The 23,772-nt window shown below is 44.7% G+C and overlaps 1 protein-coding gene and 1 long non-coding RNA gene across 2 annotated transcripts in view; one reads left to right on the top strand and one right to left on the bottom strand.

Moving 5' to 3' along the window:
• LOC138268595 (uncharacterized) overlaps positions 1 to 23,772 on the bottom strand; it is a 227,632-nt gene that overhangs the window by 178,895 nt on the left and 24,965 nt on the right. The window lies entirely within an intron of this gene.
• The window catches only part of DEF8 (differentially expressed in FDCP 8 homolog), a 155,313-nt gene that overhangs the window by 108,948 nt on the left and 22,593 nt on the right, over positions 1 to 23,772 (top strand). Inside the window, exons 10-11 of the mRNA XM_069218409.1 lie at positions 4,445 to 4,585; positions 17,832 to 17,941. Coding sequence (XP_069074510.1) covers positions 4,445 to 4,585; positions 17,832 to 17,941 — 251 coding nt within the window. The remainder of the gene's footprint in view (positions 1 to 4,444; positions 4,586 to 17,831; positions 17,942 to 23,772) is intronic.

A 23,772-nucleotide genomic window follows, 5' to 3' on the forward strand; every position in this document is an offset into this window, starting at 1 on the left:
TCCGTTTGGTCTTACTTCAGCACCTCGAGTCTTCACGAAGGTGATGTCGGTGGTTGCGGCAGAGCTCAGAAGGAAGGGGATAGCAGTATTCCCTTACTTGGACGACTGGTTGATCAAAGCCAAGTCCCCGGAGCTTGTGTTGCGTGATCTGCAGTCAACAACCCAGTTGTTGTTCGACCTGGGCTTTTCGGTGAACGAGCCCAAATCTCACCTGGAGCCCTCTCAGCGCCTCCTGTTCATAGGGGCAGTACTGGATACGACATTGGGTCGGGCCTTTCCTCCGCCTCAGCGGATTCAAGATATTCAGGATTTGGTTCCAATGTTTCGAAACGGAGCGGTAGTTCCAGTCCTCAAGGTCCTTCGTCTGCTCGGTCTTTTTGCCTCCTGCATTCTGTTGGTCACGCATGCTCGCTGGCACATGAGGGCTCTTCAGTGGTGCCTCCGAAGGCAGTGGTCTCAACACAGAGGGGATCTAGAGGGTACTGTCAAGATCTCCAGAGATGCTGCTGTGGATTTGAAGTGGTGGATTGCAAGCAACAATCTTTCACAAGGAAAACCGTTCCAGCAGTCGCCACCAGTGGCCACAGTCATAACGGATGCTTCCACTCTAGGGTGGGGAGCTCATCTGGGGGATCTGGAGATCAAAGGTCTTTGGTCTCCAGAGGAACAGATTTTTCACATCAATCTGTTAGAGTTACGGGCTGTATGTCTGGCTCTCAAGGCCTTCCTCCCTTCCCTTCGTGGTCAGTCGGTACAGGTCCTAACGGACAATACTACCACGATGTGGTACATAAACAAGCAGGGAGGAGTGGGGTCGTACCTTCTCTGCAGAGAAGCTCTTCGAGTATGGTCCTGGGCAAAGGACCATCGGATTTGCTTGATAGCAAACCATCTGGCCGGAGTCTTGAACGTGCGTGCGGACAGTCTCAGTCGCCACTTCTCGGCAGACCACGAGTGGCGTCTCCATCCAGATCAAGTCCGTTTAATCTTCCAGAAGTGGGGGTTTCCTCGGGTAGATCTGTTCGCCACTCGAGAGAATGCGCATTGTCCGTTGTTCTGCAGCCTTCAGTATCCGATGCAGGAAGCATTGGGGGACGCGTTTCAAATGACCTGGTGCGGCCAGTTGCTTTACGCGTTTCCTCCCATACCCTTGATTCCTCGAGTATTGAGGAAGATTCGCCAAGACCGGGCTCTAGTAATCGTAATAGCTCCGGATTGGCCAAGGAGGGTGTGGTACTCCGACCTTCTCCAACTCTCAACGTGCCCGCCGCTCCGTCTCCCTTTCAGGGCAGACCTCCTCTCGCAGTCGCAGGGGCAGGTTCTACACCCCAACCTCCAGAGTCTGCACCTACATGCCTGGAGATTGAACGGGGCAACCTGAGTTCCTTCTCTCTCCCGCCTGAGGTAGTGGATGTTATATTAGCGGCCAGGCGACACTCCACTAAATCTATCTACGCTAATAGGTGGTCTAAATTTGTTGCGTGGTGTGGAGAGAGGCAGATTGATCCTTTACAAGCTCATCTATCGGACGTTTTGTCTTTTGCTCTATCTCTGGCGCAGAAAGGTTGTGCAGTGGCTACCATTAAAGGTTATTTATCGGCCTTGTCAGCCTTCATATGTCTTCCAGACCAACCATCTTTATTTAAATCCCCTATTGTTATCAGATTCTTGAAAGGTCTTCTAAATCAATATCCTCCAAAGCCATTCGTTATGCTGCAATGGGATTTGTCCTTAGTCCTGACTTTCCTTATGGGGTCCCCTTTTGAACCTATGCATTCTTGCCCCTTAAGGTATTTGTTTTTAAAAACAGTCTTCCTGATAGCTATAACATCAGCAAGGAGAGTGAGTGAGTTGCAGGCCTTATCAGTAAAACCCCCTTATACAACTTTTTATGGGGATAAGGTGGTGTTGAGGACCAAGGCTGCTTTCCTCCCGAAGGTTGTTTCACCCTTCCATTTGGCTCAGGCAATTACTTTGTCCACGTTCTATCCTCCGCCTCATCCTTCCAAAGAGGAAGAAAGACTGCACCGTCTGGATCCAAAGAGAGCGTTGAGCTTCTTTATCAATAGAACAAAGGATTTCAGGCTGGAGGATCAGCTGTTTATTGGATACGTGGGCAAGAGGAGAGGAAAGGCAGTCCACAAGAGAACACTATCCAGGTGGGTTGTTCTTTGCATTAAAATATGTTACTCTTTGGCAAAGAAGGATCCTCCTGAGGGCATTAGAGCTCATTCCACCAGAGCTAAGTCGGCCACTTCGGCCTTAGCCAGAGGTGTTCCTGTGGTCGACATCTGCAAGGCCGCAACTTGGTCGTCCCTTCACACTTTTGCAAAACATTACTGTTTAGATTCTGAGGTTAGAAGGGACGGCCATTTTGCACGGTCAGTGCTGCAGGATTTCTTGGTTTGACCATTTAGGCACCCACCGCCGGGCGTGGTACTGCTTTGGGACTCTATTCATGAGGTGAGGAATCCACAGGTAGTTGTATCCATCAGAAGAACGAGTTACTTACCTTCGGTAACGACTTTTCTGGTGGATACATTAGCTACCTGTGGATTCCTCACGGTCCCACCCGCCTCCCCGTTGCCTTTATGGTCTTGCCAAGTAATCCTTGAGTGCGCTCCTCTTGATCTTTGAGGGTGCAATAGATGTATATATATAATATATTTATATATATATATATGGGTATATGTGTATATATCTTTATGTATATACTTGGTGTGTGTATATATTTTTAAAAGAAAGAGTTTTATATATATATATATATATATATATATGTACATAAAAAAGATTTACAGTTATTCATACAATGTGGTGTATTTTTACAATATAATGGATGTTGCTTTGTTCTTTCATTGCATTGCCTGGTTGTTCTCATGCACGTAAAAAATGATTGGTACTGACGTCCGCACGTCGTCGAGGACCTCTTATTGCCTGTATGACGTCAGACGGCATCGCGTGCGAGACAGTGACGTCCTCGTCGACGTGCAGAGACTAGTAAGAAGATTTCCGTAGAATGCTGACGCCATGGGAGTATTCATGAGGTGAGGAATCCACAGGTAGCTAATGTATCCACCAGAAAAGTCGTTACCGAAGGTAAGTAACTCGTTCATCAGTGCTGAGACATTAATTGAACACCTAACTTGTTGGGTTGTGACTTGGCCAAAAGAAGAAACCCAAGAGGCAAGACCATAATCCTTGAAGCATCCTCCTTTTTACCATCTTTACGGTGCTGCTGTTTACTGACCTGATCTGCCAGAGCCTCAGGTGGAAAGGCACAAACACATTGGCTGAGCTGGGGCAGAACCAACCATCCTCTCTGCTTGATGAGCTGTGCTCAGTGCATAGCCCCAGAACGCCATGCTCTCCGACAGTGACTCTGCAGGCCGCCCTTACTCTTACCAGTCATGTAAACATTGGCTGGAAAGACCAGTACTGTGATATTGAACCTAGACAGTAGGGGAGAGTTTGAAAGGAAACTATTGGGATTAGCAAATGACAATAAAGCGAAATTGAGCTACTGGAGATACCCATTGTGCCCAAGAGATTCCCCACCACCAGGGCAGCTGGCCATTGTACCTTTACTGCCAGACTATCCCAGTGAACACCACGGGTACTGTTCTCCTTAGTACCAATAAGAATTTCCCTTGGAAAATTATTCCAGTATTTTGTTAGTTGTGTGAATAGCAATACATTTAATCTTTTTTGTAAAAACCAAAGTACTGGCTGGACCGTGATTGGTTGGCTTATGTTTGATGCTTGTTGAAAGCTTTCTCCGTTACTCCACACTGAGGGTCTGATTTAAATACTGGGTGACGGCCCCTTGTTACGCCAGGGCGACCGAGGAAGTTACTCTGTCACTCTGGTGCAAGGGACTGACTGCTAGATTTATAAATGACCACCAAGCTGGTGGTCATTTATAAAGCGTTGGCAGTAACTGATCCTTTCAAGGCTGTTTACAGTTTGGTGGAGGGCTCTGTCAGCAAGATGGGGCTGTGCACTAAACTGGTTTCTTTTATTTTCAAAAAGAAAATCATGAATTGTGACTTGCATAGGGAATTTTTATTTTTAATTGAGGCATGAGGGTAGAGAAAAATGAATATGAGCAATTCCAAAACAATAGAGAAATATTAAGTTGGTGCTTATTTTTAAAATTTGTATTTTTTTTATTTGACAATATCACCTAAACTCAGACAACCCACAGTTGGAAGCTTCATGCTGTGTATGCGTTTCTGCTTGACTTGAATTGTAAACTGGTTGTCATTTGAAGTCACAAGTAGTGGCATACATTAAAAATGCAAGTAGAACATTTATGTTTACCTGCATTGGTGGTGCCAGATTCTGACTAGAAAGAAGCTTCACAACGCCACATGTGTTTACTTTCATGTCCAGACATGTGTTTCCTTTTGTAGCCCATAAGTTGATTTGTTTTCTCATTTTCAAGTTGCAGGACCGCCAACATTTTGTGGAGAACGATGACATGTATTCCCTGCAAGATTTAATTGATATCAACAGTGGCCGTCTCAGTTGCTCCCTGACAGAAATCCACACCACCTTTGCCAAACACATTAAACTGGATTGTGAGGTTAGGCAATTTTATTTTAATCAGGACTCTTCTGCCTGGCTTCTTTGTCTTTATGTGGTATCCATTTCTCTTCTTTAAGTTTGTATTGGAGAACTGTCTCCTGCCTGTTAACCATTAGCTACTTGGGGCCAGATGTAGCAAAGAAACATTTTGCGACTTGCAAATAGCGAGTCATAGCGACTCGCTATTTGCAACTCGCAAAATGTTATGCAGAACGGTGTCTCAGACACCGTCTGCGAGTCGGTATGGGGTCGCAATGACCCACCTCATTAATATTAATGAGGTGGGTCGCAAATTGCGGCCCCATACCGATTATGGGCACTCACTGACATGGAGGCCTGCTGTAGTCAGCAGACCTCCATGTTCGTGACTGCTTTTAAATAAAGCAGTTTTTTTTTGTTTTAAGTGTAGCCCGTTTTCCTTAAAGGAAAACGAGCTGCACTTAAAAAAAAATCCGAAACCTTTAGTTTCGGTATTTTTTCAGGGTAGGTAGTGGTCCCTTGGACCACTACCTGCCCTGAAAAAATAATTTGGGGTCCATTCACAAAGAGTTCCAATTTGCGAGTGGGTTACCATCCACTTGAAGTGGATGGTAACTGCGACACCATTTGCGACCGCATATGCGGTCACAAATGGTATTGCATACCACTTGGAATCTCAAATAGGAAGGGAACACCCCTTCCTATTTGCGATTCTGAAATGCATTTTGCGAGTCTGTCCCGACGCGCAGAATGCATTTCTGCTTAGGAAAATGCGATTTGCGACTCGCAAATCCTTTCCTACATCTGGACCTAAATTCTTAAAATGTCTCCCCCTGGTATTATGTATACCTTTACGGCCGTCTTGGATTGCTGGTACAGACGTAGAAGGCTGACCGTGCCTCCTGGAACTTTTTCATAAAAAAACTCAATGTGCGATTTATTTAGGGGACATTACAGCAAAGAAACCGCTGCGTTTCTCATGCAGAAAGACTGTGTATGTCGAAATGTGGGGGTTTGTTTGTGTAATGTGCCCTAAATAAATCGCACATCTTGTTCTTGGATAGAAGTGCAGTTTTATTTTGTGTTGGATTAAAATATTTTTATATATTTATATGTAATCTTGGTTATCTAATGTATGTGCTATGTACTTGTGTAGGGTAATTGTTTATATTTGTGGCATGTGTTGCTGTAGAAAGACATGCTTTGCATGCTTCTGCGATCTGGTGTTGTGAGCAGGTGTTTGCAAGTTTTTTCTTCAAAGAAGTCTTCAGTCTTGAGGGATCTCATTACTTTTCACGTAGCCCACACTGTACCAGGACAATGAATCCACCTCAGATTGTTTTTTCTACCATTTATTTAAGATGTTTCAGCTCAAGCTCTGGGACCATCAACCAATTCTCTCCTCCTTCCAGTGCCTGTTGTCGAGGATCCCGACCCACTAATGAAAGAACTATCTACCGCATCGATTACTGCATCACCTTGGCTCTAAACTGGTTTCATCTCCAGGAATCACATGGTATTAAGAATGACTGTAAACAAGTGTGTTATGGAGAAAACAACTTTCTTATTTTGTCCAGACTTTAATAGCAAATGCCTATGGTCAATAAAGATTGGGTATGTAAACTCTGCTTGTCCCCAGAGCATGGGGAGACAACCTAATCAGCCTGGTTGGCATTGGAAAACAAAAAGACTATCCAGTATTGCAGCAAGTGCTATGAAGGCCATCATAAAGTGCAGCGTTGACACCCATCCGAATTACTGGGTCTTTTTGGTGTGGAGGATGAGAAATGAAGCCCACCAGGTATCCTGCTGGTGGTGGTGGAGCAAAGGCCAAGGTCCTTTCCTCTGATGCATCAGAGGCCGAGGATGTGGAAGTCCCATTGCAGGACACATAGGACCCAGAACAAAAAAAATTACTCACAGGGCAACTATTCCTCCATACCCCCACGAGGATCAATCCCAGCCCTTCCCCTCAGATGACACTACAGCATATAATGCTGTCATCCAAGGGGTAGCAAACCACCACAAAATGAATCTCCATATTGGCCAGGAGGAAGACATTCCAAGACCGAGAGATCTGTTCAGTATCTACCCAATGCTTATAAGTATGATCAAGTGCAGTTTTGAAAATGTAAAGTACCCAGCAATGGTACATTACTCTGAGGATCAAAATAAAATAAAATCCTACCCCAGATGCCCCCGTGTTCATCAGAGACATGTCCCACCAGACTTATTGTTTGTAAACAAATCCAGGAAAAGCGCTTGCACTGAGGCAACCTGAAGCGACCTTCCAGACAAGGAGAGCAAGAAGATTGATGCCACAGGGAAGTAAGTAAGTGGCAGGGAAGCGAGGTAGGTGCTTTTTTGCTATATCAGATATCATTGAGCAGAGATGAAGAAGTTAGTCCAGTATCTCTCAGAGTAGTTTCCCAAAAGGGGGCAATAGCATGTGGCATAGAGGAAAGTAATCTCTAATGCGAAGATGCAAAGGTCCAAATGTGTCCTGAATTCTGCTGATAACGTCTCCAGGGAGGTAAACACCTCCATCACACTTTGTCGATAAACATGGCTTAAAGTGTTTAAGTTCAAGCCAGGGGTACAACAGCACCTCATTAACAATCCATTCAGTGAGGAGCACATGTTTGGCCCTCAAGTGGCCAGTGTGCTTGAAAAGGTAAAGAAGATATAGATACCCTTAAGACCATGGATGCTCTGCAGATACAAATACCTATGTCTGCCTTTAACAAGCATTAAGCAAGCAAGGACGGGAGGCTGCAGTCCCACTCTAAAGTTGGAGTTCCAATAACACCAGTCTTTTCTGCAAAGCCAGGTATCCAAAGCCTACAGCAGAGTTGGCTACTATGGAAACAGCAGAGGCAAGGTGAGAAGCTCCGCTCCCTCCTGTCAGTGACTCTCCCATAACCTACATGACACCTGACAAGAGAGAATAAGGCTGATTTTTCCACAGTGGGAGGGAATAACCTTTGACAAATAGGTCCTCTCAGTGATACTGCAGAAAGTACTGTATGAAGTTCCACACCACTAAAAATATCACCTCTTTGCTGTGCTAAAAGTCTGGTACACCTAAGATTATTTCAGGAGGAAGTACAGACACTCCTCGCCAAGAGTGCCATTTAGCTACTACTCCCCTCAGCAGGGCCAAAGAATTACCCTTCCTGTAATTTTTCAGTTCCAAAAAAGAGGGAACTCTATGGCCTATAGTAGACCTCATGCTGTTGAACCTTAATAGGTACACCCTCTCCGAGCACTTAAAAATGAGAATTCTGAAGGATGTAATTCCGCTGTTCTGCAATGAGCCCACATTACACCCCTTGACCTCAAAGAAGCCTTGTTCCATATTCTGATCCATCTGAGCATCACCTCTGTCTGCTCTTTGGGGTAAGTGGGTAATGCTCCCCATTTAAACCTTTCCCATACAGGGGCAAAACAGTTCCAACAGTATTCACCAAGAGTGCAGCAGTAGTTGTAGCACACCTTTTTTACAACTTGGACAACTGGCAGATAAAGTGCCGCAGCCATCAGTAATGCCTAACATACTCTCAACACACAGTGTATGTTTAATACAGTGTGTTCCACAGCCAGTGCGATAAGTAGCATCTCCACCCTTTCTAAATCCAACCTTTTTTACCTGCTGTGCCTATTACTTGTCAGAGAAAGCCTGCCAAGGCAGCAAGAGGGTAATGGTATTTCAGAGGTTGCTGCCTTTTTTCCAGACGTCATGTACCATCACAGCAAAGATGGGAATGAAGGATGATGGCTTCATGCAAAGCAATAGTGCTTCATGGAACTTTACAGGTGTGTCCATTACAGGAGTGTTCAGCTAGGCAATGGTCACAAGCTGAATGTCAGTGGTAAGATCTACTGTTTGTAAAGCCCAGTGTAAAGCAGACCCTAAAATGGTGGAATGAGAAGAACTTGTTACTCTCAACCCTCAACCACACACGCCTTTCTCATTGGCTAGTGGCACACATCAAATATATTTTGATTCATGGTACCTGGATGCTGGAACAATAGTGTTGCCATATTGTGAGAAAGTAGCCTCTTTCTAGCCTTGTTACCCCCACTTTTGGCCTGTTTGTGAGTGTATGTCAGGATGTTTGTCACTGTTTTCACTGTCTCACTGGGATCCTGATGGCTAGGCCCCAGTGCTCATAGTGAAAACACTATGTTTTCAGTATGTTTGTTATGTGTCACTGGGACCCTGCTAGTCAGGACCCCAGTGCTCATAAGTTTGTGGCCTATATGTATGTGTCACTGGGACCCTGTCACACAGGGCCCCAGTGCTCATAGGTGTGCATGTATGTGTTCCCTGTGTGGTGCCTAACTGTCTCACTGAGGCTCTGCTAACCAGAACCTCAGTGGTTATGCTCTCTCATTTCTTTCCAAATTGTCACTAACAGGCTAGTGACCATTTTTACCAATTTACATTGGCTTACTGGAACACCCTTATAATTCCCTAGTATATGGTACTGAGGTACCCAGGGTATTGGGGTTCCAGGAGATCCCTATGGGCTGCAGCATTTCTTTTGCCACCCATAGGGAGCTCTGACAATTCTTACACAGGCCTGCCACTGCAGCCTGAGTGAAATAACGTCCACGTTATTTCACAGCCATTTTACACTGCACTTAAGTAACTTATAAGTCACCTATATGTCTAACCTTTACCTGGTAAAGGTTAGGTGCAAAGTTACTTAGTGTGAGGGCACCCTGGCACTAGCCAAGGTGCCCCCACATTGTTCAGAGCCAATTCCCTGAACTTTGTGAGTGCGGGGACACCATTACACGCGTGCACTACATATAGGTCACTACCTATATGTAGCTTCACAATGGTAACTCCGAATATGGCCATGTAACATGTCTATGATCATGGAATTGCCCCCTCTATGCCATCCTGGCATAGTTGGCACAATCCCATGATCCCAGTGGTCTGTAGCACAGACCCTGGTACTGCCAAACTGCCCTTCCTGGGGTTTCACTGCAGCTGCTGCTGCTGCCAACCCCTCAGACAGGCATCTGCCCTCCTGGGGTCCAGCCAGGCCTGGCCCAGGATGGCAGAACAAAGAACTTCCTCTGAGAGAGGGTGTGACACCCTCTCCCTTTGGAAAATGGTGTGAAGGCAGGGGAGGAGTAGCCTCCCCCAGCCTCTGGAAATGCTTTCTTGGGCACAGATGTGCCCAATTCTGCATAAGCCAGTCTACACCGGTTCAGGGACCCCTTAGCCCCTGCTCTGGCGCGAAACTGGACAAAGGAAAGGGGAGTGACCACTCCCCTGACCTGCACCTCCCCTGGGAGGTGTCCAGAGCTCCTCCAGTGTGCTCCAGACCTCTGCCATCTTGGAAACAGAGGTGCTGCTGGCACACTGGACTGCTCTGAGTGGCCAGTGCCACCAGGTGACGTCAGAGACTCCTGCTGATAGGCTCCTTCAGGTGTTAGTAGCCTATCCTCTCTCCTAGGTAGCCAAACCCTCTTTTCTGGCTATTTAGGGTCTCTGTCTCTGGGGAAACTTTAGATAACGAATGCAAGAGCTCATCCGAGTTCCTCTGCATCTCCCTCTTCACCTTCTGATAAGGAAACGACCGCTGACCGCGCTGGAAGCCTGCAAACCTGCAACATAGTAGCAAAGACGACTACTGCAACTCTGTAACGCTGATCCTGCCGCCTTCTCGACTGTTTTCCTGCTTGTGCATGCTGTGGGGGTAGCCTGCCTCCTCTCTGCACCAGAAGCTCCGAAGAAATCTCCCGTGGGTCGACGGAATCTTCCCCCTGCAACCGCAGGCACCAAAAAGCTGCATTACCGGTCCCTTGGGTCTCCTCTCAGCACGACGAGCGAGGTCCCTCGAATCCAGCGACTCTGTCCAAGTGACCCCCACAGTCCAGTGACTCTTCAGCCCAAGTTTGGTGGAGGTAAGTCCTTGCCTCACCTCGCTGGGCTGCATCGCTGGGAACCGCGACTTTGCAGCTACTCCGGCCCCTGTGCACTTCCGGCGGAAATCCTTTGTGCACAGCCAAGCCTGGGTCCACGGCACTCTAACCTGCATTGCACGACTTTCTAAGTTGGTCTCCGGCGACGTGGGACTCCTTTGTGCAACTTCGGCGAGCACCGTTTCACGCATCCTCGTAGTGCCTGTTTCTGGCACTTCTCCGGGTGCTACCTGCTTCAGTGAGGGCTCTTTGTCTTGCTCGACGTCCCCTCTCTCTTCAGGTCCAATTTGCGACCTCCTGGTCCCTCCTGGGCCCCAGCAGCGTCCAAAAACGCCAAACGCACGATTTGCGCCTAGCAAGGCTTGTTGGCGTCCTTTCGGCGGGAAAACACTTCTGCACGACTCTCCAAGGCGAGAGGGATCCGTCCACCAAAGGGGAAGTCTCTAGCCCTTTTCGTTCCTGCAGAAACCTCAGCTTCTTCTGTCCAGTCGAAGCTTCTTTGCACCCGCAGCTGGCATTTCCTGGGCATCTGCCCATCTCCGACTTGCTTGTGACTTTTGGACTTGGTCCCCTTGTTCCACAGGTACCCTAGATTGGAAATCCACAGTTGTTGCATTGCTGGTTTGTGTCTTTCCTGCATTATTCCTCTAACACGACTATTTTGTCCTTAGGGGAACTTTAGTGCACTTTGCACTCACTTTTCAGGGTCTTGGGGAGGGTTATTTTTCTAACTCTCACTATTTTCTAATAGTCCCAGCGACCCTCTACAAGGTCACATAGGTTTGGGGTCCATTCGTGGTTCGTATTCCACTTTTGGAGTATATGGTTTGTGTTGCCCCTATCCCTATGTTTCCCCATTGCATCCTATTGTAACTATACATTGTTTGCACTGTTTTCTAAGACTATACTGCATATTTTTGCTATTGTGTATATATATCTTGTGTATATTTCCTATCCTCTCACTGAGGGTACACTCTAAGATACTTTGGCATATTGTCATAAAAATAAAGTACCTTTATTTTTAGTATAACTGTGTATTGTGCATATGACACTAGGTGGTACTGTAGTAGCTTCACACGACTCCTAGTTCAGCCTAAGCTGCTCTGCTAAGCTACCATTATGTATCAGCCTAAGCTGCTAGACACCCTATACACTAATAAGGGATAACTGGGCCTGGTGCAAGGTGCAAGTACCCCTTGGTACTCACTACAAGCCAAATACCTATGTCTGCCTTTAACAAGCATTAAGCAAGCAAGGACGGGAGGCTGCAGTCCCACTCTAAAGTTGGGGTCCCAATAACACCAGTCTTTTCTGCAAAGCCAGGTATCCAAAGCCTACAGCAGAGTTGGCTACTATGGAAACAGCAGAGGCAAGGTGAGAAGCTCGGCTCCCTCCTGTCAGTGACTCTCCCATAACCTACATGACACCTGACAAGAGAGAATAAGGCTGATTTTTCCACAGTGGGAGGGAATAACCTTTGACAAATAGGTCCTCTCAGTGATACTGCAGAAAGTACTATATGAAGTTCCACACCACTAAAAATATCACCTCTTTGCTGTGCTAAAAGTCTGGTACACCTAAGGTTATTTCAGGAGGAAGTACAGACACTCCTCGCCAAGAGTGCCATTTAGCTACTACTCCCCTCAGCAGGGCCAAAGAATTACCCTTCCTGTAATTTTTCAGTTCCAAAAAAGAGGGAACTCTATGGCCTATAGTAGACCTCAGGCTGTTGAACCTTAATAGGTACACCCTCATGTGCAGGCCTCCATGAGAGCCACTACTCTCTTGTGACATTCGATTCCTGTCTTGGAAGGGAGCTTTCCTTGTGGCCATTACCTCACTAAGAAGTGTTAATGAGTTGTAGGTATTTGCAGTGGAGGAATTTTTTATCCAAATACAAAGCATTGAGTTGTTTTACATGCCATACCAAAGTTTCTCCCACAGGTGGATTTCCCCTTGTATCTATATAAGAGCTACCTATTTTCTTCCCACAGCGAGCATGTGGTAGAAACAGCATCACATGTGACGTCAAAAGGGCAATAATGTATTACATCGATAGGACAAAATCCATCCACAAAACTAAGCAACCGTTTATTGCTTTTGTGAGGCCTCACCTACAAACACCATTTCTAAGAAGAGTATAGGCAGGCGGCTTGTGAAGTGTATTTTTAAGTTGAGTAGAGTAATTTTTAAATACATTAGTTTTCTTAAAAATCTTTTACATAAAAACAATGATTTTCAAAGTTAAAATGGTATTGTTCCTGTGGTATACCTATTTACATTGTACATTCATTAAAATTAACATTCATTTTAGTTTTTTAAAATAATTTTCTACTGTGCCTAAGGTTGTCTTTTTCCATCTAAAAATGTGGGAGGGGATCCTTTAAAACTTAGCTTGCTTGGCTCTTTCACTGTTTTGATGCCACCCTTACAATATATTGGTCTTGGGTATTAAGTCTTGTAATTTAAGACGCTAACATAAAATGGTCTCAATTGTTTTTGTGAGAGCAACATAGCCTGCGTAATATTTGTCAGTATTGTTCCATAAACTTCAACTTGAAAGAGAGAAATATAGAAAAGTCTGAACATTAAGACTATTTTTTGTCTGTGCTTCCATTGTAGAGTCCAAATAAATTGTACATTTCATACTACACATATATTGAAAACATTTTAGTGTTTTAATATTTGGACTATTTTTCCAAATCAGAGTGACTTGAAAGGTCAATATTTATTGGTAATTCATAGGTCATTATAAGGTGGTTGCTTGTTGGATAATTATGGACTTTAATTGTCCAATTTCTTTATAATCAAGGGTTTTAATGTCTTCATGTCTGATATGCTACAATCAAAAACGTAGTTATTAAGGTTGCTATTATCAATTGCTGTCAAAGATGGGTAACCTAATTCAAGGCTCAATCTGCAATGGGCATTGAATCTCTAAAGAAATCTCTTTTCCCAGGATGTTTGTTTCCGATCCAGGGAGGACCTGGCCTGGCTTGGCAGTTCAGGCTGGACTGTTCCCATGGAGAACAGGGTCAAGACTGATTTGCATATAGCTGGGTTCAAACTGGGGTGGCATGGTAAGCAAAAGAATTGATGGATTAAACCCAGATCTGTGACTGGGGCTGAATGTTTGATTGGTTCCGCATTCCGTCCATTATTTGTGTTTGTTTAATTTTAATATTATACCTCAGTTTTTTAGATCAACTTTACTTTCCAATATTTTAGTGGGCCAGAATTGTGTTAACCAGGTAGTGCGTGTGATGTCTTTACCAACATTGTAATCAGTAATGAATGTGACACTTATTAGACCATAGGAATTACTGTTGCCTAACTCATCGAAAAAAAAATATTTCAGAACGTTCTGGTAATACTGTATGTTATTATGACCTTCTGATCTGTGACTAGGGAAAAAAATCAACTGTTTATATTTTCCAGTTTGTATTTTCTTGCTGTTGACTTATGCTGTGTGATTGGTGTTTTTGTTAATGTAGATTATGGATTTTCCAGGGCTTTCATCCTTCCTTATTTTAACTTCCTTTTTTTTTTGCTTCCTCTGTTTATTTTATTGTGTATCTTCCTTCCTTATCTTCATTCCAGCAGCATTTGCTATTCCTGGTAATAGTTTATTACTACTGAATTAATTTCCCATATTGTCGTTCATTGCAGTTTCTTATTTCATATTGTTATCCTTATTTGTTGCCTTACAATAGTTGCTCTGTTATTTGTATCAGTCTCTTTTATTGTTATTTTGTATTATGAGTAATAGGACTCCTTTTCATCTTGTGATGGTTTGTTACTATTAAGCATACTATGATATCATTGTTATCCAGTGACTTTTTCAAAACGTCTGATAATGTACTGACAGTTTTGTTTCTTTACAATGCGTGTTAATTTGTCTTTGGCATTCTTGTTTTGCAAGTATTCTGTTTTTGAGTTGTCCACATCCTTTCCTTTGAAGATTGGAAATAATGTTTCTTCTGGATCAGCTGGTCTTTAAGGGTGTCTAATTTTATTTTTTAAACATTTCTATTACCCAACCTTTTGTTTAATCTGATAAATTATTTTAGTCTGTGTTTGCTGATATACTGTTGAAAACTGCTGGCTAGATCTCCAGGGGTGGAATCTGACTTAGAAATATTATTCTTACACTAGTTTTATCAGTGTCCAAATAGAGTATATGTAGTCGTTCCAGTTCCACTTGTGGTTAGTGCCAGCCAGTGTATTTGTAATTGTGTTCTCTTTGTCTTCAGTTCAATAAGTTTGTGCACATTGGTAGACCTTTCCTTTTTGAGTTTGTTTAGGTGTTACCTCTTTTTGTTCTGCATCGATAGTCGCAGTTTTATAAACTCCTCTTTATTGATCAGTGTCCTGATACCAAGATATTTTATAGCTTAATTTCTAATAACCTTGTTGTTATTTATCTGGGTTGCTTTTTTTTTTTTCCACAAGGGAGGAGTTCAGTCTGGTAGATAAAATAAATTGAAAATAATCTGAAGTTTAGCCGTGAAATATTCTGTACGTTTATCTAATACTTTATTTTGATTATTCTTCCTGCATAGCTTTCATTTCTAGAGAAATATCCTTTAGTAATATTACTTAGCTTGCTATTGTGTTGACTGTTTAATGAGTGTCTGACATTCGGGTTATAGTAGTGCTGATCGCACTCATTGCTTTTAAGATGGGATAGGATGGAGGATTGTCATCACCCTTGTAATTGTCATCTTTACCTAGTTTTTTATAATTAGTCTGTATATAGTCATGATCGATGTATATGTGGGTTTTCAATGTTGCTTGCACCGTCAATAGTGTAGCTAGTTTTTGTAATAATCCAGGAACGTGGAGTATGTCATTTAAATCTGAGAGACTAGTGCTGTATATATTAGTTGGTGTTAAGTCTCTTCCATAAATCGATTTAGTCGAAATCAGTTGATGTCATGTTCAATCATACATTGTACAAGTGTAGAAGTGTTATTTATTTATGAAACTATTATAATTTTGTTGTTGAAATTAGAATTTATAATGATAGTGTCACAGTCAGTCCCCAGTCTTGGTAGAGAGTTTAATGCAGCAAAGCAATCCGAGATAGTTTATTGTTTCATTGTTTTTCTGCGTTGAGCTTTGGGTGACAAGTTTTGAGTAAGTATTAACTCCCTTGAAATTACTATTCCAATACTCAGTGTTCCAGTGCCTCCCCCTTGATTCATTATTTAAGTCCCATTACCCTCATTTTTTTGGAAACGTGTTATCATTTTAGACATGCTGTCCAGAATTGAATTAGTGAGATAAGAACAAAAGTCCAAATCCAGGTCCTGTCCACATGTATAATGCTCCATGTTTTATTTGGTTCAGTTTATGTATTGGAGCACTAACCCGTTTAACGCAAGATAACTCACTGGCCAATAGAGGCAAGCTAAACAATAAGTAATCAACAGTGAAGTATTCTCTGGCACTGCTCTTGCTTCTCCATGTTAAGGCGACCTCATTAAGCTTTGGTGCCTTCTGGGGCTCGTTCTCCCCACTCTCTGTCCATGGCTCAAGCCTGTGGCTCAATTCAGTTGCAGAAATGTTGGGGCTAGGTAGTCAGCATCCTGGACTCAGTTCCCTTTCATTATTTCTGCAAACCAGACAAAAGCAACAGGACTTACATTTTTAGGTTTGGCATTACACTTCAGCTGCCTGTCATGTGAAGTCAAACGTGCTATGCTAAAGCAGAGAGTACGCTGCATGCAGTGCTAAGGCACATTCCACTCTTAAGAAGAGAGCTACTTTGGCCTTTGTGGGTAACTTTCCAGTAGCAGACACCTGCCAAGCTGGTATATGGTCAAAATCACATGTTAACTAAGCCATTACTTTGTGGATATTCAAGCCTGTGAACAGGCTTTGTTTGGCCAAACAATCTGATGAACCCTGTTTCAAGCATCATTATCTGCTCGCTTGCCACAGCTTATAGGATGCACTGCTCCTTAGTCTATGCAAAACATATATATCTACAGAAGCACATACTGTATCTTAACCCATAACCATCTATGTGTAGCGTATAGTGCTACAGAATCACATGCTCCTTCTGGCCTCCCCGAAGGCAAGAGATGCTTCAGACTTTTTTCACATTAACTGTTGGTACCCACAGTGTCTGTTTAACTTCCCCTCAGGCCACTCAAAATACTCACCTGCTGGGGGAAATGTGAGGTGGGGTAATTTTTCCTGATGCATTGTTTGGCTAAGGGAGGAGTCACAAGGTACCTTAACTGAAGACTTCATTGAAGTAAAACACCTTGCAAACATCCACTCCCAACACTAGATGTCAAGATTATGAAATAGATGGTTGCTGAGTAAGTAGTGTTTTCCTTTTCTCCTGTGCTTTAACCTTCGTGTGAAGCATTAGCTGCCTCTGTTACAATGTTCATGTTTGTCAGCTGTCCCTTATGATTGTGTTTTAAATATTTACTGTGCTGTGGCTACGTTTGCTTTCTGCATATTAACTGTTGTGTGTTTGCTGCCTATCTTCTTTGTAGGATTGCTACTTTGGTAAGCAGTGCAGAGAAGTGCTTTTGTCAATACATTTCCCATTCTTTGTTTTAATGGACTGCTGCATTGCGCAATCTGTCCAATAGCAACAAACAACTAAAATGGTGTAAGGAATGCTTAACTTAATCTCAGCCACTGGCCATCTCTTGGACTCCATTCAGGTCCATTGTTTTCTGCCCACTGTGCAACTCTCACCTTTGTTTTCCTCCATATGAGACCCCAGGTGTGCCTGTTGTGCCAAAGGTTTCAATTTATACCTCAATTTGTGCCTCACTGATGAGGCCTAACTAGCCCAAAACTGGTCTAGGGTTTGCTTGTGTCCCTTTTAGGAGGAAACCTGGCCTTTCTGTTTCCTTGGACTGGTCTTTCAGGGCCGGGCCTAGGCTAATCTGAATATGCCTAGTTTCTGCCTGAACTAGCATAATGGGCAAAAAATATTGGACTGCAATGCATCCCAAGTGATTGCTGGTAAATGAAACGTTTTTTGCAAGCATTCCACAAATCCATTTTTTGATTTCTTCAATCTTAAAAGCTGCTCACCTTCCAAGAGCCCCCCATGGGCTCTTTGCGGCATGATCAAGTATTTACAACAAAGTAATCCCAGCTGAGCGATGTACCATGTAGGCTTTTCTTTTTTTGGTTCTCGATTACAGTTTTATTACTGAACCAGTTAACTCCCTTGTATTTGCTTTACTGTTTTGCTTTAAGGTGAATATGATCTTCTAGACCTTATCTCTCTAACACCAAAATCTCTCATGCTTCACCTTGTTTGTTGTTTTTGTTTGCCCCTGTAGCGATGCCAGGCCAAAGGCTTCGTGTGTGAGCTCTGTAAAGAAGGCGATGTCCTCTTCCCATTTGATAGCCATACATGTGTTTGCCAGGAATGTTTGGCTGTTTTCCACAGGTGAGTGGAGGCAACTACTATTGCGTTTGTAAAATGCATAAGCTTTTGTGGTTTTTTATATCTAGTTGGATTTGTGATCTATGCTGTGATCAGGCACAAGGCTATCATTGTTCATGGGCTTTCTTTTAGGCTCTGGTTATTCCTTCTTTTTTCATCTGGTATTTTATTTCTGTTGTTTAGGTTCTAGTGATTCCTTTGTTGATCAGCTGGTATTTGTGCCCAAGCCTTCCGAAAACACATTTCAGCTATTCATAAAAGTTAATTTATGTGTGAGGAACCTACACATGAAAATGTACTTGTACACATGGCAATAAGTGTACAACTATAGGCTTTTCAGCATTTTCAAGTGTAAGCTTACTACAAACTGTATACTTGTGTCTCCACTCCCTGAAACAGGGGGTGAAGCCAAATAAATCAGTGTAAACTTACTACACCTAACTTTTCACACATAGACAGAGGTCTTCGACAGGGAACCTGAATCATCCAGTTGAAATTTTTGAAAGTTTATTAAACTTTTTTTTTTAAGTACAATTAGTTTTATGTTAAATATTATTGTAAAATAGTTTTATATTTTATAAATGTAGACAGAAAAAAACTGCTACAGCACTACTAACTCCATTTTGAATTAAGTATTTGATTAATTTAAATGTATTGATTAAAATTATTTAAAACATTTTTAGCAAGAAGCCCACCCAAAAATATTTTTTTATAAAACATATTTTATTAGATTTTGCACAACATCATGCAAGTTAACAACGAGCTTCCCCCTTATCCCTGATAACATAATTTGACATCTGTACCCGTCTAGCTTAGCACATTACTTCAGCAGTTTTCCCACAATTTTGCAGTATCTGTAGCAGTGATCAACGCCAGTGCTTTGCATGCATATCTGCCTTTTGCTTGGGGCAGAACAACTAACCCTTTCTCCCCCCATCCCAGCCCCACTGATATGTTGCGACAGTAGGCCATCTTTGGTGTCTTTTGAGCCCACGTGGGTGAGCAATGTAGCTGTCATGTGTCCACTGTTTTTGTTTCCTTTTTAAAACATTTTTTTTGTTTTCTGTTTTCTCTGTGGTCTCCTAGTTATGTCCCGTAGGCCTTTCATCTCATTCTTATTCCTCCTGGAGGTTTTCAGGGCCAGGACTAGTGATTCCCAAGCCAGCGCATTATCCAATATGCCTATCCCCTTATGTGCCTCTCTTCGCAGTATGGTCCCTTCACATTCTGTCCATTTCTCCAACTCCTTTAAGCAGGACAGCAAGGAGGGGCCTGTAGGGTTTTTCCATTTTCTCCTGATTTCCATCATAGCTAATAACAGACCCAGATCTTGTTCTCAGCAGTGTGTGGATACCAGTGCAGTAAGCAATGAGCAGGTGCGAGTGAAATAGGTTTTTCAGTAATATTGGCAAGTTGTTGTACAACCTTTATCCAGTATTAATTAAGAACAGGCATGTTCACAGCATGTGCATGAAGGATGCCCCCACCTTTCTACAGCGGTAACAAGCCGCTTCATGTGTGTTGAAGTATCTATGAATCCTTTCTGGAAGTAAATATGCTCTGTGTAGGATATAGAAGTTATTGAGCCAAAACCTGGCATTTCTGGAGGTTCTGGGCATTCTATCCAGTATGCCCTCCCATTCTGCCTCTGATATAGTGGTGCCCAAGTCTGCCTCTGACTTGTTCCGTAGTTCATCGATGGGCCTGAGGTTCTCTGTTTGTAAATGTCGATATAGACAAGTAACTGCCTTCACCGTCCCGGCTGCCTGAGGGGATGTAAGAACAGCACACATGAGTTTGCGGTTCTGCATCTCCCATTCCCCAGTGCCTTCGTATGATTGTCAGTGCTGCCCTGTGGTTCAGGAATTGTCCTCCCAGTAGTTTAAATTCAACGTTAAACATCTCTAAGGGGGTTAGGATTCCATCCCGGAACAGGTCACCCAGTTTAGTTACGCCTGCTGCAGTCCATGTCCCCAGGCCATACCAGTTCCGTCCCTCCTTCAATAACGGCAAGACCAAAAGGGGGAGTTCTGGGGAATATGGCCATTTATTATCCGTTTTTTTTCATGGCTGCTCTCCAGCGTTTCTGCGTGGTTGTAAGGGACTGCACGCTCATTCCAGCAGGGGTCTCAACTCTCAGGACCATTCCAAGCAGCGCCTGGTATGTGGGTGTAAACCCACCTATTTGTCCCTTGTGCTGCTGCCTGTGTGTCAACCATCTGACGAACCATTGCAGCTGCGCTGCCAAATAGTAAAATTCGAAGTCCGGGCTGCTAGACCTCCCTGCCGTACCAGATGTCGAAGTGTAGCCCATGCCACTCGCTGTCACCCCCTACCCCATAGAAATGCGGTACTAAGCGAGGTTAGTTCTTTGAAAAAGGATTGGGGCACCCACAGAGGGAGCGTTCCGAAGAGGTACAATAACTGTGGTAGTGCCACCATTTTCAGGAGGGCAGTTCTGCCCATCACTGATATGGGCAGTGTCTGCCAGAAGGCAATAGATGCCTTCAGGTTGCGAATGCCTAGCCCGTAGTTACCCTCAAACGTGTCCTGGAGAGATCGGTACACTTTGACCACCCCCCCCCCCCCCTGGTGTGCGAAGCAGCGGAACTCCATCTCCAGATCCCTGGACAAGTTAACTGGGGTCTCATTTTCCTCAATAAGGAACAATTTTGTTTTGGACCAATTCACTTTAAGTCCTGAAACTGCTGGAAAGCGGTTCAACAGGGATTGCGCCCCCTGCTGATCGCTTCCAGTATCTCGTAAAAATAATAACAGATCGTAAGCGTACAATGCAGTATGCTGTACGTCTTCCGCTGCTAGGAGTCCCTCAAAGTGAGCTATCATCCGGGCTCCATGGAGATGGCAAAAAGCAAGGGGGATAATGGGCATCCCTGCCTCGTTCCTCACTCTACCCCAAAGCCCTCTTAAATAGTCTGCGCCGTCTTCACTCTGGCTGTGGGGCTAGTATATAGGCGCTTCGTCCAAGCCACAGATCTCTGTCCAAGTCTCATATGGGTCATGGCTTCGTAGAGGTATGCCCCCTCGTCTATCGAATGTCTTTTCACTATCTACAGATAATATAGCAGCACTGGTTTAGTCATATGAGGTATCCCCTAATATGGCCATAAGATGTCTGATATTAGCTGCCTCGTTGCGTTTGGCAATAAACCTAGATTGATCGGGGTGAATTAGTTTGGGCATACATGGGAGAAGTCGGGAGGCTAAAATGCCACTCAGGATCTTATAATCTACACTCAACATGACTAGCAGCCTATACGCTCCCACTTCTGATGGCACTTTCCCTGGTTTAAGTAACGGGATAATTACTGCTTCTCTAGTTATTGGTGGCAGGTGACCTAGTGCATATGCCTCGTTAAACATTAGCACGAGTCTCTGGGCCAACTGAGTAAGTACTATAAAATTTTATCGGTAGGCCATCCGATCCTGGAAGTTTACCTCAGGCCATTCTTTTAATGGCCACCAGTACTTTGGGCACAGTTATTTCCTCCCTTAGGGATACTGCCCGGTCCTGGCTCAGGTGTGGGACTGTGATGTCTTGCAGAAAACTAATTTGTTGAGTGAGGTCAGCTAAGGGTCTACTACTATACAAGGTGCGTTAAAAGGCAGGAAAGTAGGCATTTATTTCTTCTTGTGTTTCCAGCGGGGTCCTGGTGTTCAAGTTTATTTGCACTGTTGGAAAGCCCCTCATTGGTGGGTTCGCAAGCCAAGCCCAAAGTCTCCCCTCCCACCCCCGATCCCCTTCGTTATGTTGTCGTGCAATGTAAGCCTTATAGTCAAACGAGCAGAGCCGCTCTGTGTTTTCCGCTACTTGCGCTCTGACCTCCTAAGGTCGTGACTCTAGGTCTGTGTGGCCCGGTCTATCCGAATCTAAAGAGCGCAGTTGAGTTTCTGCATCTTTGATGTCCTTTAGCAAGGTGGAGCGAACCCCAACCCTCTCTGAAATACAATGACCTCTAGTCACCACCTTGAATGTTTCCCACTTTGCTTGAAAGTTTGGGAAGTGGACATTTCCCCCAGCCCAACATGCGTGGTTGCCTGATTCCTCACCAGCGGTAAATCCCTACAATCCCCAACTAAATCTAAGTAGGTAACAATCCAACTCCCTCTCCCAGGACAGGAAGAAACAGTCCCCTCTCCCCCCTCCACCCAAACGATAGATGCAACAACAGTTCAGTCTCAGTATAAAACTTTACAGGGGGTATCCAGGCAAGCCGTGGACCTCCAGGAAATCCAGCCCCCACCCAGCTTCAAACATTTCTTGCGTAAAACATCTTGTAGCCCTCCATCACGGGGACATATGTAAGACAGTAGAAAAAGCTGTGCTCGACCGCCCACCGATTGTATGTCTCCCTATCAGGTATTGCAAGTGCGCTCTCATAGTCAATATATTTCATGCCAGATCAGATCATCAGCTGAGCTGGGGCCACTAACGGTAGGCCCTCGCTAGAGGGAAGCGATATGTTCGAGTCCTTGTCTGAGTCTGAGCTTGTGTTGGCGGTGGCTGTGTACGTCCTCCAGGTGCCTTCCTGCTTATAGAGGCCACTTCTTCAACCACCCTCAGTTTTCCTTGCTGTACCTCTTCCACTGTGAGGAGCCACGCTTCACCGGCCCTCCCCTCCTCCGGGACCGTGCACGGCGCCACCTCTTTCCAGCCTGCTGTTCCCCTCTAGGGCCCGGTCCAGGCTGGCATTCCACCCATAACCAAGCCTCCTGGGAAGTGAGGAAGAACTGTACTCCTACTGGGGTGATCACTCTGAGCCGGGCTGGGAACTGCATAGAATATTCCACAGCTAAGTCATGTAACTTCTTTTTCACCGTGCTGACGGCTGCCCGTTGTCGCTGTACTTCCTTAGAAAAGTCAGGGAATATTAACACTTCATGGTTTTCAATCACCAAGTTGTCGTTTTGGGGAGCTCGTCGCAGTATAAGGTCACGATCTCGAAAGTGTAGCAGTTTTGCCCCAACTCTACGTGGCGGTGCTCCCGGAAGGGGAGCGCTGGCCGGCACCCGATGTGCTCTTTCAAAGGCAAAAAATGGAGAAAGCCCTTCTGGGACTAGCTCTTGAGCAATCCAAATCATGTCCTGTGTTTTATTAGCCTTCCCCATATAGTTCAGTGAAGCCCGGTGAGCGAAAAATGTGGTACTCAACTGTTTTTACCAGGTGCACCCAGCTGGTGATCCCAATTAACCTGCTGCTATTGTGCGGCCAACACTCCTCACTTGCTGAGTGTTTTTTTCCCCTGTCGTCGTGAACCACTCATGCATTTCTGTTCTTGCCTTTTCCGACAACCTTTGATCCAGCGTGTGCTGGTCGTCGTCAGCCAGACACATCACCTATGCCGTGTTGTACCCCTATGCCTTTAGGGTGGTTCCCGGGTGACCTCCAGGCAAGGCATCAGTGGTGGTACGTGCCCTCAGCTATCTTCGGGGCCCAACAGGTGGCCGGGCCCCCTTGTCCCTTTTCTGTCACTCCACTCCCCCAGTGGGGTCTGAGGCTTCGTTTCTAGTGAGGGTATGTGGTGGGAGGGAGAGGAAGGGCTACTCCCCATGCAGCATTGGGTATCCCCCCTCCGATCTGCGGAGTCCCCTGCTATGTCACTTCCGTCTGCAGGGCCCCCAGCTCCTTTCACATCCAGGCCGCCCCTCCAGGCTCTGTGGTTCTCGCGTGGGGGGGCAGGTAGCCCCCCAAAGACAGTGCTTAGCAATCAAGGGGAGGGGGGTTGGAGGGGAATGGCACGCTTTTCAGTTGCCTCGCGCCCGCTCTCTGACCCCCTTCGTCGTGGCCCCACCCCCATGGCAGTGCCTGCTCC

The sequence above is a fragment of the Pleurodeles waltl genome, chromosome 12 (genome assembly GCF_031143425.1).
Source record: "Pleurodeles waltl isolate 20211129_DDA chromosome 12, aPleWal1.hap1.20221129, whole genome shotgun sequence".
NCBI lineage: Eukaryota > Metazoa > Chordata > Amphibia > Caudata > Salamandridae > Pleurodeles > Pleurodeles waltl.